Genomic DNA, 17,200 nt, shown 5'->3' with positions numbered 1-17,200 from the left:
ATACTCTCCTCTTTGCATGCAATCATTTAAAATGTCATTTCAGTATCTCAAACTACGAAAATATGAGGAATGATGCGGATATTTCACTCTTGCTTTATAGCTAGATGGGCACGATCGCAAATGAGTCTGCTACACCAGAACACTTTTCCCAAGATTGGTGACATATAGAGACCTGTGCTGAAGACTGAGGAAAATCTCAATATGTTACCTAAATGTCATGTGCAGCAAAAATTATGTAGTACGCACCAATCGCTATATCATAATGACCTCTATTTTTCACTGCAACCTTTTTCGAATTTCACACAGTGACTTACTTCAATATAAATATCATAAAAATTATGATCATTAACTGAACTAGGGCACAACTTCATGAGCCAAACATATAAATGTGTAAGTCACACAAAAATGAAAGTTTTTTTACAGGAAAGTTTCAGTAAAATTGTTTGAGAAATATTGCAGGACATGCGCCTCGATTTTGTCACCGCCAACCGGCCGAAAGGTGGGAAACATTGTCACCCTCCCTTTCCACATAACGGAATGAGCTGGCCCAACGCTTTGGACGAAAACTGGCCACTATTCATTGGCTACCATATCGTGTGGTCTCTAAGAAAGCCCTGACAATAGAAATGTTCAATTTGACATTATAAATCGTACTGTTGCCCACTGCCCAGAATGTAGCCATTAAAACCTCCCGATTTTTATTTTGCCTGTCGCATTTATCAAATGACGCAGAATTCTGTTTTGCATTATATCATACGTGAGGACCCTTAGAAGACAAGACGTCCCCTTATTTACTTCAGGACCAGCAATGCAGGCATGCCACAAGCACACGAAACTCTTGCTAGTATCTCCAGCGTCATTAACGTTAAAGTTCGGTAGCTGACGACTGTGAAATATGTTGCAGTGGTGAGAATGGGCGTTCATGATACCTGTCGATGGTGCATGTGTAACATGATGCAGCATCACCCTCACTCAAAAGTTCCATAATTTTCTCAGCCTTCCTGAGACCTAACTCTCTTCTAGAAATAAAACGCGGCTTTTCTAGTCCCATATCTCATTTTGTTTCATTTTTCTGGCTACATGTCGAACAAGTGTCAATTGGAGGAGGAGAGTTTGGGAAACAATGTCTTAAAAATTCTTCGATAAAAGCACTGGTTGATGTCTGATTTGGAGTATACCATTATTTTAATAAAACTTCAGTTCGTTCTCTGGATATTGAGATCGGGCCTCAGATATGAAGTGCCGTGAATAGTGGCTTTTCTTTTTAGGAAATGACGAAATGTGAGTCTCTATGAACTCTCCGTAATGTTCGATGTATTTCACTGTGTGGACGTGGGTTTGAGGATTATTACCCTTTGATCTGAGAAACAAGCTCCCCTTTCTTCGCTTATTTTTTTCAATCAAAGTGTAAACAAGATTTTGTGCCAATACTGTGATATCCTGGAATATCTTCGAATACACTTGCGCGAGCCGACCTTTCAAAGATAAACAGTGCATAACAGATATTTGTCTTTTGCCCAAAGCATAACTGTCGGCATTACGCAGGATGGTTTGTTTTATCTGCACTATGTGGGTTAAACCAAAAAGAAAAGTACCTTGAATTACTCAATTTTGTTTCAAAAACTCTGAGTGCAGCTTCTGTGCCTGATTCTCTTCAAACCTATGACAGATTTATATCCATTTAGAAGTAGCCTTCACCAAAGAATAATACAAATCCCTGAGATCATAATAAAACACAAAACTGTATTTTCCTACTGAATGTAATCGAGTAAACTTCGTTGCAGATGGAAGATATGACTTACCAGTTTGTAAATAACAGGCTTAAGGGGCATTTTGTCTTACTAACAACTCCTAGTAACGTCACTACCGAATCAACAACATTGTAATGAACGGTTGGCCGCATGGTAGGGGCTGCTACCTCAGTCGCCTGTTGACTTACTCCCATATCCATGCCAGCTCAAATCATGTTACTACACGTGCCATGTTGCGTCTTTTGTAAGAACACAGCTGCTCACAACTTTTGTATTCTGCTACTTCTATGCCGCTGCTGATGTGTCTTATTACCTTTTCGATAAAAAATCTCAAAAATTAGTTGTTTTGATTGACTACCTTCTTCAAATGTGTTCAATGTATCAACAGTCTGACACATCCAGCACCATGTGAGATATACTTGATGTGTGTTGTCCTTCAGCACTGTATGGGACTGCTGAGATGTAGCTGGTTTTGTGATGTAGGTGGCTTTGTGATTATGTTATAGTGACCAAACCTATTAATCATATGCATGAATGATAATCACACAATGCCCTCCATTGCTTTAGTGGACTGTAGCTTAACTGTTAAGGTGCATCATGATGTGAATGTTTATAGCATTCATCCTGTTAGTTTCAACCAGGATTGGGCATATGCTTTGTTGAATTGTACCATAGATGCTTTTGGACAGATAGTGTATGAGCGATAACGTGACATTATGCACCTGCTACTGAGCCTTAAAACTGCATTGTACCACCACATACATACAGTGTGCACGAGTTTCCAGATCATAATGCGGTCTGGATCCAACTTTCTTACCTGAAATAACACTTTACAGGAGAAAATAAGTGAAAAAAACAGTTACTTTATGAGAAAATTTTAGTCTCCACACACAATCAGATCATAACTCTTACACTGAATAATGTCAAACATTGATCCCCTCAGGAGTACTGAAACATTTATACAGTTTTTTCTGTGGTGGAAAATCGTGAGTTCACATGATTATTCTTGTGACAGGACCCACACCTAGAAAAGTTGGTAACTCTCTCGGCCCACACTACCTTAATGTAAACTGCATGTCTACCCAAATCCAACAGAGTGCTTCTTACGGTAAATAGCTGCAATTCGTCTGTCCATACCATTAATGGTGGTGATATTGTTACAACAAAGAATTTGTCTTCTACTTTTCCTCCAGCATGTTGCAGAATGTGGCATCCCGTGCTATTGCATTAGAAACTTTGAAACTGAAAATTCAAAACTTGTTCCCATCTACCATAACAGCAACTGCTTGTTTTAGCACAACATCGTTTACATCATCTTAAAATATTTGCAGGTCTACAAATATAAGGGTATAATGATAACATTTAATCTTTTAATGCCTTTGGATATATAATGAATCATCAAATAAAATGTTTGCTATAGAGTTTACTCCTACCTGAAGAGTGTTTGCAGACTACTTCTTCTTCAAAGTGCTTATGCATAAAGTAACTTGTGTTGACACAATGGTAAGCGCCAAAGGTGACCCATGTATGCGCTCAGAGGCATAAATAGTGGTGGAAGAGGGGACATTTCAGCATTCCAGCCATTGCCACATAGGGCCACTGATAGGTCTTGAGGAAGCAAAATGCCCAAGTTGTACACCCATACTGCTGAGTAGAGTGGGACTCTTACTACTGCTGGTTGGTGCGGTCAAGGTGTGTTAATAACATTAGTGGGTAGGGAGGTGGAGGGGCCATCAGCCAGGTTGACAGGGAACAGTAATGCACCACCTCCTTTGCTCAGGGTCCCATCAGCAGTTATCGACAGGTTGTAATCACTGTTAGGTTATCGAGATATGGCACCCAAATACAGAGGTTTTTCTGGATCAGGTGCTGTAGGTCCTCCATACGTGAGAGACTGTAGCAGCCAATGTCTACCTTAGTCATGGACTGAAGACGCCTACTGACAACCAGGTAAGTCGAGTGCGGAGGGTTACATGTACGTCTTCACCGTCACCCTTTTTCCGGGTTTCGTATCTCAGTCGGTAAAAACGGAATTCTTATAAAATAACTTTGTTGTCTGTCCACTTACCTCTCTGTCAGCCACCTGCAAAGAACCCTACTTTACAGGAACTGGTAAACGTATCAAGTTGACACATCTCCCATACCAAGTTCTATGGTACCTTGTCAGTGTATGAAATGTAACCTTATGCGTCAATGTAGTCAAAATATTTGGCCACTTACGTTCCATATTTGATATCTTACATTATATCGATAACAGGGAAAAGTCCTCGAAAGTCTGGATTTGGGGGGGGGGGGATGGGTGAACCGTCTACATACATAACTGAGTTTGTCCAGATCCCTCAGTGTGCGAGTTCTACTCCCAAGTATTCAGATTTTTTATTTGTTATATTTGAAGTGCTTGTGTAGCCTACTCAGAGCGAAGTCCTTGACATCCCACTTTATCGTTCAGACTCTTTCTCGAAGTCCTCCTCAGTGGCAGGAACCATAACTCTTCAAAAAATCCCATAAACCAGAGAACTGAATAATATTTCCGTTTTCAGAAGACAATAATGACATATCTACTAAATGATTACTTTTCTTTCTGTATGTTCTCGTTACCCTTATACAACCTTATGCCCACCAGATCTTCCTCATTTCTCAGTATGATTAAATTTCCCAGAAGTCACTATGTCTGAAAACATTCGTTTTCTACACCCACAAATTATTATTGTTATTATTGAAATTATTGTTGTTATTATTATTACTGGCCTAATTATTATTATTATTAGTACTAGTAGTATTATCACTAGCAATGGCAGCAGTTCCACAACTACTGTTAGTATTAACTTTATCAGTTCATAATCAGTATTTAATTACACACATTGTCACTACTGACTTCATTTTAATACCATCTGTCATATAAAAATTGTGCTGTATTTGCGAAGCCTCCATCCAATGTAACAGAGGGGCTGATGGCCCATTTAGATCAAGTAAAAGAAGTAAAAATATAATCGTACCATATATTGCTACAATCCCATAGGCATATTAAGTTGGCAAATGAATTGCAAATTTCTGCCTGACTCCAGTAGAGGTCGTACAGCATTCAGCAGACACAACGTGAGCACACCTGCTGAGCCTCACATCCACTGGCTGTATACCATGAGCGCCATCTGTCACCATAATATAGGATGGCTGGCAGCAGACAGATGGTCCCACTCGCATTTGGAGACTCTTCACAACATGGTGCTACACAGACACTTCCTAGTCGCTGTTGTGACACCATTGTCTGTCCTTAGTTTAGAGACTGTCTTCCTTGTTGATACTGAGAACTGGACTCTATTACTTGCTGTGTTATTTGTAATTACTGTTTCTACACTTGGATAGATGCAGGTGAAATGAATTTTCTGTTTACAGTTTTAATTTATTGCATCATTACTGTTCCTGTGTTCCTTTCCTATGAGGACAGTCGCCACATGACTCTGTAGCCCACCCCTTCTTACCATTGTCCATAATGTTGTACACAGCATAGAGAAAGTAAATGAATACTCTCGTCCTGTGCTAGTAGTGGCAATTGTTCTTGAAGCATAAATTTAATACATTCATCAACGTGTTGTGAGTGTATTTTTGCCCTGTCTTTTATTTACAAGTGTACTGGCGATAGTCTTATGTTCATTCTCCATACACTGATAATGTAGTGTTAATGTATACTTGGTATGTATTTGTTGTAGAGTGTTGGTTTTTTAATGGGGAATAGACCTGTATTTGTTACCGACAGTATCCGCAATATGAATGACGTCATTAATTTATAGTATTTAATCAGACAATTTGACTTAACTCGTAAATTATGATAATATATAGAGCCATTCTTCCTGAATTCCACCTCCATACTCGCCGAGAATACTAAAGGTATAAACAGAGCTTTGCGAGACAAGCAGAGGTTGCAGACAGATGACACGAACAAATCAAGAGCACTACAAATCGAAAAGTAGCTATTAGAAATTGATCATGCGATGATGATGGAGCTTTGGGTACAAGCTTCGAAGTTAGATTACATAATGACACTGCTGTTAAAAATCGAATTTGATAATTGGAGGCTATTATGCTGTCACACACAGTTCTCTCAGAGTTGTAACATTTTCCAACGTTTTGTGCAATACGTCTTATTTACTGACATATTTTAGAATGTAAACATGGGTATATTGGCAAAAATCTCTCCAAAAACGTAAACAGCGATGGCAGGTGCAATGTTTATGCCATTGTTCTTAATAAAGTGTGATATGGTCTTATCATAAATGGAGACAAAGTGCCGAAGGTGCAAGTTATGTACAAGGATTGTGCTCTGCAATTCTTGGTTGTCACCTCACTGTAATAGCTCTTGACCGACTATAAAGAAAACTGTGATTAATAATTCAATAATTTCAGGAAAGTACTAAATTTCTTATGTACTCTGTGTCTTTCTTCCCATTACTCATTCTCTTTTAACAGTGTTCATGAGTCAGCAATTATGATTCTTTGAAATTTTATGTCTCCATCCTAAATGAACTAGATTCTTTGGGATACTTTGCTGTTGCGATTTGACCATCATCACTCTAATTTCTGTGCCTACTATGCGTCATGTTTTGCTCAAATATGTGCTAGAAAGAGAAAGTAAAAATTATTAACTTGCACACAAAGGCTTTTTAGCAATAGATTTCCCTGTGCACCATACGCCAAGGGAACACACATAATCCCTGATATGTGGTATAAAGAAAAGTACCCTCCCCACAAGCTCAACAATGGCTTAGCGACTGAGTATGAAGATGAAGATATAGACATTGATGCAGATGTTGAACTGCCTGCATAATTCAAATATATTTGAATGCCTTCTTTGGCTAGCTACTTTATTTGCATATTCTACACTTATATTGGACTTTAGAATCTGAGTGTAGCCATCTGAAAGTCGAGCAGTGCCACTGCTTTCCCTCTATGTGTGAGTTAGGTTTAATCAGTGGCTGCTGAGTGTTCAGTACACCTTGTGGCAGTGTGAATCAGTGGCAAAATCTGTGACTGTGTAGGATGTTCTATAATCTGGTACATTACCAATCTGCATGAACTGTGTCGGTGTATAAACCTCCGAGAAAGACAATTCTGCCCACAGGATTAGAAATCTTATCCAGGATTCTGATTAATTTTGAAGTGGATCAATTTAAATCACTACTCAAGGGTAAATAATATAGAAATAGCTATTAAATATTAACAATTCAAAGACAATAACTGTTTTCAGTTGGGGTATGAAAAAAACTGCTGTATACACGTAATTTATTTTCTTCAATATAATTTGTTTAGTAATTTAAATCAGGCATACATACCCAACTAGGCTTCATTTTCTGCGTTTTTTCCTCAAAATTTTCCCATTTGGAGAAAAATATTAGGTTTACATATTCATAACGTTGTTAATGACGTTGTATTACCAAAACAAATACTTCATGATGTACAGTAATTCAAAAATTTTGAAACCAGTGTAGATTCAATTAAAGTAACAGGACAGGCAGAGTTTTTGGGTAATTTCAAAGTTTTCAAGAATGTTTTTAACGTGAATATTCCATTGTTCCATATCAATTACCATTTTTTATCAGCGCTATATTCTTATAAAATGTGCACTCTTCTTTTTGTGAAAAAAGTTTCTGCTTCCTAAACGATTTTGGAATGAGGAATTTTTATTGGAGTCAGTTACTAGTGTAATATTAAAGCTAGTTATTTGAACAAAACTGACAAGAGAGTATTCAGCTGTTTGTCACATCAACCACACCGTCTGGCAACACAGTAGAAGAAACAGGAACATCGTCTGCGAGTGCTCTAATAATAGGAGCTCCATGAAAAACAGAAGTCAAATATTCCATTGCAGTTTCAACCATCTCCAGTGCTGGCTCTGACATCGAGTACAGTAGCCAGAGTAACAGGCCATAGAAAAGTGTCCGCACTACAACGTGCAAGTAGTACATCCTAGAAAGAGTGATACTTCAATTAGAAACTATAGTTACTAAATGCTAATTATACTGCAGATACAATTACGTGGGGTAGAAAGAACACAGTTACCATATCCTGTAAAACACAACACAATATCAATATACCATTCCCTGATCTGGCGGGAGCTAAAACATTACGGCCTATGGCCATCTGATCTACAAGGATTGTATTTGTAAGTAAATTGAATATATTAATTTTACTTATAAAAACTGAACTATTTCAGTCGACATAAATTTATAATTAATCGTTAACTTTATGAGGAATGAAATAAATTTTGAAAAATCAAAACCATTGTCGCAATGGGAGTCGGACCGGATCCAATGAATTTTCAGTCAGTGTGCTTGATAGCTGGTCTATGAGATTCGTACGTGAAATGCCACTCGAAAATCCCTCATTATTCATGCGAAAATCTGTAAAGAGCCTAAGCACTATTGATGCATTTACTCATCTCGTCCTGTCTGCCGTCTCGCTGCCGTGGACGAGTTACTTTGTGAATAAAAAAGTTTAAAGTATTTATATGTGACATGTGTAGCCCTTTTTTTGCAATCATTTGCAAAGAAACCTCGTTACATTATCTTGAACCGTTTATGAAAATATGACGATCGTTATGACCACATTATTCCGAATGCCCAGGGCCAGAAATGGGCGCAAAGCACACCATTGGATACCAAATATAAATGTTTTTAATATTTTATCTATGCGCCGCTCTCAATTACTTAATGTTGAGATCACGTCTGTGATAGTCGAAATCTTCAACTTGGTGACTAATAGTTCAGCATTGCGAGGAACATGATAAAATGTAAAAAGAGGAAAAGAAATTGTAGAAGTGGGAATCGAATCCAACCTGACAAACTGCCAGTCAGAATGCTTGACCAGTGGGCTATGGTATCGATATGTCAGACTTTTCTCCAAAACCCTTCATACTCTAATCTTGCAGAATACTTTACATGCAGAGCTTAAATAAAAACATTGGCATAGTTCAATGAGCGACATAGCAGAAAATGCGAGCACCAGAATGTGCTCTAAGGGTTTTATCACATGGCAGTGCTCTGTACCAACAGAGCAAATGATTTTTCTTCTGAAAATCGGATCCATTGTAGTCAAAAGAAACCATACGTTCCATCTATTCGTTACTTCTAGATAATGAACATTCACACAGCACAAGATTCACTCCACAGTACCAGAGTTCTAGAACCTCAAAGACAACTGTGGATAAATTATTGGTTATTGCTATGGTATTGTCTTGAATAAATAATCTTGTTTCTAGCCTTGGATCCGCAATTTTGGTCTACTCTTCCACGTAACGCATCTATTTTCCTACATCTATATCTATTTCTGCAAAATTACCGTGAAGTTTTGGTGGAGAGCACTTTTCACTTGCCCCACTTCCCGGTTTTCTTTATCTTGTTCCGCTTAACAATAGAAAATTAAAAGTATGATCGGTCAGGCTTTATTTCACGAGTCAGTTATTGCTGATATATGCAAAAGTTGTATATTGTACCAACAGTATGGTTAGGTGGTACTGTCTTTGAAAGCTTACGGCCAGTTATGTGTCTGGCCTGTAATGCAGTATACTAATCATTTTGAGACCTGTCCAATGAGTAAATGCACAGAATCATCAATTCGTGTTGTGGTTGTGCACCTAGCCCCCCTCCCCCCCCCCCCCTACCGCTGAGAGTGAAGTCACAGCTAAAGCATTAGCCACAGCCGATCCTACTCCTACTAAAGTTCTTAAGATCGCTAATTGTTTTTACGTTGCTTCTGACATCCAACACACTTTCGCTAACGAAATTTAGGTAAAGTAGTTATTCTGCACTACGAGCAACAGCCAGGTGATGATTTTCATTAAAGCAAGTTAAGTCGTATGACGTGCTTGTCTGCTAGACCCCAAAGGGCAGGTTCAACCACCTGTATTGGAAACGTGTTTGCTGTCCTTCACAATCCTAGGTACCTTTCTCTCATGAAATATTTGCAGTGTGTGTGGAGTGCATTCAACAGTGCTGCATTCCCTCTCTTCATGAGACACTGAGAGAAGTTTGGATTTTAATCCAGAGAATTTGACAAGGACTGGTGTTCAGACACACTGCACCATCCTATGTTGTCCCCTATGTTGAACAGACAAAGGAAAAATTCGAAAAGGCACACAGCAGACCCAGTGAGAGACCAATCCAAGTACCAGACATGGCCAACACCGCTTAACTTCAGTGAAATAACAGTTTCTGGTGCATCGAACGCGGCACTTCCATTGCCATGATTCTGATGCATCATCTTCTTTTTACACCCTTAAGACTCACTTAAGTTTGCAGTCGTCCAGATCGCTGGCATCTAGTGAGAGACTAAAGTATGCCAATGTTACAGTTCCCCATCACCATCAGTTGCATCATTTTGAACCCTTCTAAACAACAGAGGGCCAGCATGACCTCACAAGCACATCAGAAATACATAGGAGGGTTAACACACAAGGGAAGGATCACAAACGCCTTTGCTCTTCCACGTCGACAAATTGACGATGTAAACCGATGAAGCGCCGGTGATTTGCATGACTACGACAGACTTCATTCAGGGCACTGTTGCCCATATTATGCCACACATAATTTGTCGTGTGGCAAGGGTCTGGCATCTGACGGCTCTGTGTTGACAAGCTCCTGCCCTATATTGTGTACTGACATGCCCCAGTGACAGCACAACGCTCCACACAGCTGTGGCAGCTGACCAGGCAGCTCCTCCAGTACAGCAGCAGCTGACAGTGGTTTCTATTATTTTTGCCCAGTCAGTAGAGTTCCGACTGCATGCCGGAGCTGTCGTGTCATTAATCAGTGAAGACATACATGGTGCGAAGGGCCCAGTGACGGGTCATGTCTTACTGCCAAAACATTATTCTTCCTCTTGGAAACAGTCGCTTGTGATTAAGAAAAAAATCTTCTACCTAGTGAAGTAACCTAATACTGTTACCATTTTTAGGTTGCAATGAGGACGCATGTAAATCGATATTTCGTAATTTTTTATATGCTGACGGAAAAAAATAGCAACGCCAAGAACGAAAGTTGGTGGGTTTAATACTAGATCTAAAGATGATGTCTATCGAAATTTCGCGTCATTTTCATAACAGTAGTGCTAGTAGCGTCACTACGAGGTTGCACATCAGCTCTGCTTTAGGTACACACTCTAACTGTCTTCATCGTTAGTTACTCGCTCCACATGATATAACATTTTCTTTAATGCTGCTCCATGTGTGTTGTGTGCGTGTGACTCATCACAATGATTCAACACAATAACACTTGACTTCACGTAATAGACCTAAGGAAATACGTAGATTAAAATGTATGGAAATGTGACTGTTTTAAAATATTTACGGTCCTAGAGGAAGCAAATGCAGTTAATCTGATTAGAAACATCAGAAAAAATCTTCTGACACTCCTCAAATTATATTATAACAATTAAAATTGATATAAAATACATACCTTCTCATGTATCTCAAATCACCGGGTAAATCATCGATGCTCTCATTCAGAATGTACAGCTTCGCTCCAATAAGTGACTTTTTACAATAGTCATACTGATCAAGATCTTTAACATTAAAATAAAAGATTTCTTTATCCTCAGGAGTCATCGATTCATACACAGACATAACATTTTTGTTGATAAATGTCCATTCATGTAGCACGTAATACCTCACCATGATCTTGGCCGAATATAAACGATTGTTTACGTGCACCAAGCTGAAAAAAGTAATTATCAGAGTTAATTTCTGTGCTGTAGACAATTTTATCTGGATGTGTAGGCATTTACAGTTTCATGTATCAGATAATGATGATAAGCTCCTATATCTCAGTGACCTGGCGGAATTCTTTGTAGTCTATTCCTCTTACATGACTTGAATATCCATAACCTACCACAGTTGTGCTAACAGGGAAATTAAATCTACAACTTAATGCAGATAGCGAATCTTCACCTCATTGACAGCTAAGAGCTAGTTTAAAAACAGAATAAAATATTTGTCAAAGATTCGATCACGCCCCCTTTGGATTTCCAGACTTGAGTTTCAACATCTATGTTTGCTATTTAAAATTCCTTCCAATCTCCCATTGTAGCCAATATCTGTGCTTGCCACCTAAAAATTTCTTCATTAACACTTCAACACTCTTAGGGAACTCATAGGTCTCCATAAAATAATAAATAAAAATGAATATATTAACTTATTTATCATTCAACGTTTAATTTGGAGACTAAAAATGGATATAATACTACTTGGATTTATAAGTTCACATTAACAGAATAAAATTAAAAAAAAATTCTTAAGGACTTATGACTACTTTTGGTGAAGGTGTAGCATGATCTGCTGAGTTAAAATCTTCCTGTCTACTGGTAATTCACCTGTAGATCCATGTTGTGAATTACATACTTTTTGTGTTTGACCTTTCTATTGATTCATAACCTTAAGGTTAAAATTGAAACTGTTCTTAGTAAAAGATAAAAATGTTACAAAATATATTTACTTTCTTCCCATAACACAGTTTGCAGGGAACTGTTGAATCACCTGTGTGTTTTCTTGCTAATACTATGTTCTTACGCTAAGTACAATATGAAATCTTGCTTTGTCCCTATTTCTGCCTTCAGTATGTAAGAGACCTATTGTTCTGTAAATCACATGTAACCATGGAATTTTGATTCACAGGATAGCTGCGCTCTGGAGTAATTGCATAGTTGATACATATTGTGAGTAGTGGGGCAGTAGAGGTATTTGCACAGCATCCATTGTTGTCATACCTCCCAAAGTTCATAGGCCAAGGACACAGTGTTGCCAGATTTCTCCAAAAGTTCAATGTCCTCCTTGTCAAATTTACTCAGACAGTTGTCCTTCAAGGCAATGTATTAATGTCCTCATAGTCCGTGTCATCCAGGGACAAGGGTTCAATTGTTACCTACAAACTAGCCACTTGTCTTTATAACAATATGTCATAATGTATTGTCCAGTTAGTGGAATTAATAGCATACCAATTTTATTGTCAGTATTCAACACCCAATCATAATTATGTATTTCCTGGAAACGCCGATTATCCCCCACCAGTCCAACCATCAGACCAACTTGTCACTGGTGCTCTGTACACTATCAGACAGGCTCCTCATTTGTATGTTGCCCATCTGCTGACCTGACGTATGTGTCAGCTTCTTAAATAATTACGTTTTCTGCAGTTTGTAGCAGATATTGTGCCCAATGACATCTCAGCAAGCACCCTATCATATAAATCGTCCTCCATCGGTATATACAGTAATGGGGCAATTTTTCACCATTTTACTGATTTTTCCTAAAATTATCCACTTTTTGAGATCATAAATAAATATTTGACAAGTAACACAGTGCATCATTTAAATAATTTACATATTTAAACAATTTACAGCCTACTATAGTGATAGAAATTATTACTTAACATGGATAGGTATGTGTGGACCTTGTGTTAGGTGTATGTTAAAAGAAACAGTGGCTGACACACTATCAGCTCACCTAAGAGAAGTTAGATAGCACAATATTACTGTGCGTATGTAAATAACAGTGGGAATTAGGAACATTTCTACAGCCATGTCATACTCACATACAGTACATCAGTGTTATGACTTCAATAGGAATGTAAGTGAAGACATGCACTGTTGAACGAGTCCCTGACTACATTATTCATGTTGATACTATGATTGACTTTAGGGTAGAAATCTTAGGAAGTTTTTATTACGCTAACATGTGTCCCATACGTCATTTCCCCCCACACTTCTGCAGTTGTAAAGAGTGTGTAGGTGCCCCACAGCCCCCAAGATATGCCACAGAAAATAATGGTTTGGTCAGTAGCTTTTTGCCACTAGTTAACGACCACCAGGGATGCTGTCACTCACATGACCATGACCTGTCACTTCACATCAGAGCACATGGTCTACCATCACCATAGCCACCTCTTGAGTCTATTATAGATTACATGTGTGTAACAATTCTTTCAATACAGTGTCTAGCAGCAGCGTCACCTTTCTGGGGCAGTGGCGCATGGTCTGATAATTCCTTGGTGACCTCTGATATAAACGTCACACAGAGGTTGTAGGAATAAGATGAGAGATTAGAGCACATGGGAACAATCGCTTTTTCTTTGCTGTATCCATATAGGCAGAAGACCACTAAATCTGTGCAAGTAACCCTCCACAATGTATAATTTAATGTGCTGTGTATGTATGCTTGAAACTGGGTTTAATCCTCGAGATATAAATAGCTTAACAGTGCTACACACAGATCTAGGCGATATGTTAGGATTTAGGGTCATTTTTCCAAAGTGCTATGTGACGTTGTGTGGTGGAATTTTCCCATAATGTTTGACCCAAGTCCTTGTTCCATTGACATGGAAAGAAACGGTTAAAAAAACGGCCTCTGTCTAATTTCACAATGTTGGAGGAAGTACTATACTCTCTCCGATATGACCAAGAGCAAAACTCTCTGCAATGCAATATACCTCGCTTGTACTGGTCGACTGTTTAGCATGTCAGTATGACTTTATAACTACATCTGTATTGCCATTCATTGGATTTGTATATGGCACTTTATTACCATTTCTTATACGTGTGGTATCAAACATAGTGGTTATAAATCGAAGCTTAATACTACCTTCATTTATAGGCAGCGCACTTTTATGAAATTGCCTCCCAACCATTACAAGCATTCTATGGTTTTCTGGGAATTTTGTACAAAATACTGCTTGTGAGTCTGAAAAATGCACACTGCCATCACCTTAGAACTATAAGTCGAGAGAGCGACTGGAGTACACGCACTTAATATGATCCCAGTAGCCACAACCAGTCATGAAAAAGTGATAATGTTAGCAGTAGTTAGAAGGAGGTGCCAATATTGCGATGTAGTCTTATTAAGAATTGAACTCTCTGGATATTAGCAATATCTTTATAGAATGTCCATGTGTGGTGTCTCACTTTACCAAAATTGCCCGAATACATTGGCCATATACGTGTAGTTATGGCAGCATTTCTTGATAATTGCAAAATAGAATTTTTAATTCATACTAAACTATACAAAATATCAAAAACACATACCTATCTTGTACGTGTATGTGCATGTAATAAACACCACAAGAACTAGCTTTTTTCATTTTAATCAATGTATGGAATACGTTTCCTTTAATTTACGTCTATGGTCACAAACTTTTTGTTAACAGATTACCAGTTTCGGTCTTTAATGACCATCATCAGATCTGTTTCATAAAAACAATGTCCTAATGTACTGCACCCATAGTGGCATCGTCAAATGTTAAATACGGAATCAGCACCAGCATCGTCAAATACATATAAATAACATCACATGCACGAGCCAGTAGTACTGAGAACGTGACAATGTATAGACTCCCCAAGATCAATAAAATATCGGTTACTTTGAAGCCTATCGTCAGTGGGGTTAACTCGTCAACTTATCTGGTAAACTGAGACATCTAGTTGGTAAAACAAATACCTTTGTCAAAGATTCGAAACATTTTCTTTTACAAATTATACGCCCAGTGAAGATATTTGCAGGTGACACGCTCGTTAGCTTTGATATGACATCGTTGTATACTAACGTACCAGTATAAGATAGAATGAAGATCAGAAGGGAGAGAGTTGACCCATTTGTTTGTGGCTTAATTGAATTATGTCTCCTTTCGAGCGAATTACAATAGAGTGGTGAATTCTATCACCAGGCTGACGGCCTTGCTATGGGCTCAATCATGCCGCCAATAGCAGGTGACATTTTTATGGAACATTTCAAACAACAGGTATTAAGTAGTGACCCTCTGAAACCGTCTTGCTGTCTCCGCAATGTGGATGATACAACTGTTAAGTGGTCACATAGCGAAGAAGAACTTCAAGCATTCCATAATTTCTGAAATATAATTCACCTCAAAATCAAATTTATCTTGGAGTATGAGGTCGGTTTCCCGTTCCTAGATATGTTGGTATACGAAGATCTGATAACAATATATTCACATTGTATAGAAAGCCAACCAACACAAACAGATATTTAGATGCCACTTCACACCACCACCCAGACCAGATGAAAGCAGTGCTCAACACACTGTCTTCACGTGCCTTCCGTATCAGCGATGATGACAACCTGGAATCGGAGTTGGATTTTTTAAAGAAGACAATGGAGGCAAATGGTTACGATAGCTGTTCAGTCGACGGGACTTTTAGGCGGAATATTAATCATGCGGTTAAGAATGACGAGGTACTATCTTCTCACGATATTGTTCGTTCCTGAGGTCACTGACCGCATAAGCGGAATTCTAAAGAAAAATGATATCCAGACACCTTTTCTTTAGACAAAACAAAATAAAGTTCTTTTCCGAAGAAAACTGGATACACTTTATTGCCTCCACAATACAGGCGTCTATCAAGTGATATGTGGCTGTGGCAAAATGTATACAGGCGAAACGGGAAGAACTGTTAAAGGACGCACTACGGAACACGAATAGCGCGTGCGGCTAAAACGAAGTGTAAAATCGGGTAGCGGAACATCGTGGGAACTGTGGCTCTGACATTGATTTTAATTACGTACGTGTGCTGGCTAAGGAAACCAACATATACAGAAGAAATGTCTTAGAAGCGGTTGAAATTTCCAAGAATGTATGTAATTCAACAGAAAGGATGGCTATAGGCTTCCGGCATCGTGGCTGCCTGCCACCAAGGAAGTAAATATGCGGCTGTTTTGTGCTAACAATACAAACAACGATGTGCAAGTCACTTCGGCTGACAATAATACTTTGGGTAAACATTCCACCTCTCTTGTCTGTCCGTTTCGCATCTAGCCAATGATGATGGCCAAACAGTAGTAGCAGGAGGAATTTAAACCAATAATCCTTCTCCAGCGTAAGTGTGGAATAGCGCTTTTCCATTCAATGATGATGAGACACCTATAGTATGCACAAGAGTTTAGCTAATAACGCCCCTTCTTCTGCATCTGCGCGGGAATGTTACCTATGACGATGGCTCACTAATGGTAGCCACAGGAATTTTAACCATTACCCTCAATTCTCCAGCACAATCTCGGGAAAACTCCGTTTACAAGAGAACGCGACACTGGTCTCTGACAGTGTTCTAGCAATATTGGACAACGAAATATCCTGAAGAAGATCCCAGCAGAGGGGGCTAAACGTCGGTTATTTTAAAAGGAAATATGACTTGGCCTAACAACGCAGAAGATTTTAACTTAAGAGAGACACATATTTTCAAAGTGTTTATGGGGCCATCTTGAACTCACTCATACTAGGAGGGGTACAACAACAGATGGGTCAAGAAATCCTTAAACATTTACAAAAATTTGCGGGTAATACTATTTTAAAAGTTAGAGTCGTTACTCTGTTTTCATAAACCTTATATTCAAAAGACCAAGCAAATACTTTAGACTGGGATCGTATTGACTGCCGTGCTACTCAGTGAATAAACCAAGA

General features: G+C 38.6%; 1 protein-coding gene across 1 annotated transcript in view; it reads right to left on the bottom strand.

The window, feature by feature from the left end:
* Positions 1 to 7,350: 7,350 nt before the first annotated feature.
* The window catches only part of LOC126203166 (fatty acyl-CoA reductase 1-like), a 206,687-nt gene continuing 196,837 nt past the window's right edge, over positions 7,351 to 17,200 (bottom strand). The window contains exons 8-9 of the mRNA XM_049937407.1: positions 11,198 to 11,455; positions 7,351 to 7,712 (exon numbers count right to left, since the gene is read on the bottom strand). Of these exons, the coding sequence (XP_049793364.1) occupies positions 7,493 to 7,712; positions 11,198 to 11,455 (478 nt within the window). The 3' untranslated portion in view covers positions 7,351 to 7,492. The remainder of the gene's footprint in view (positions 7,713 to 11,197; positions 11,456 to 17,200) is intronic.

The sequence above is a fragment of the Schistocerca nitens genome, chromosome 9 (assembly GCF_023898315.1).
Source record: "Schistocerca nitens isolate TAMUIC-IGC-003100 chromosome 9, iqSchNite1.1, whole genome shotgun sequence".
In the NCBI taxonomy this organism is placed as follows: Eukaryota; Metazoa; Arthropoda; class Insecta; order Orthoptera; family Acrididae; genus Schistocerca; species Schistocerca nitens.
The sequence above is the reverse complement of the archived record's forward strand: the minus strand, read 5'-3'. Positions and strand labels throughout refer to the sequence as shown.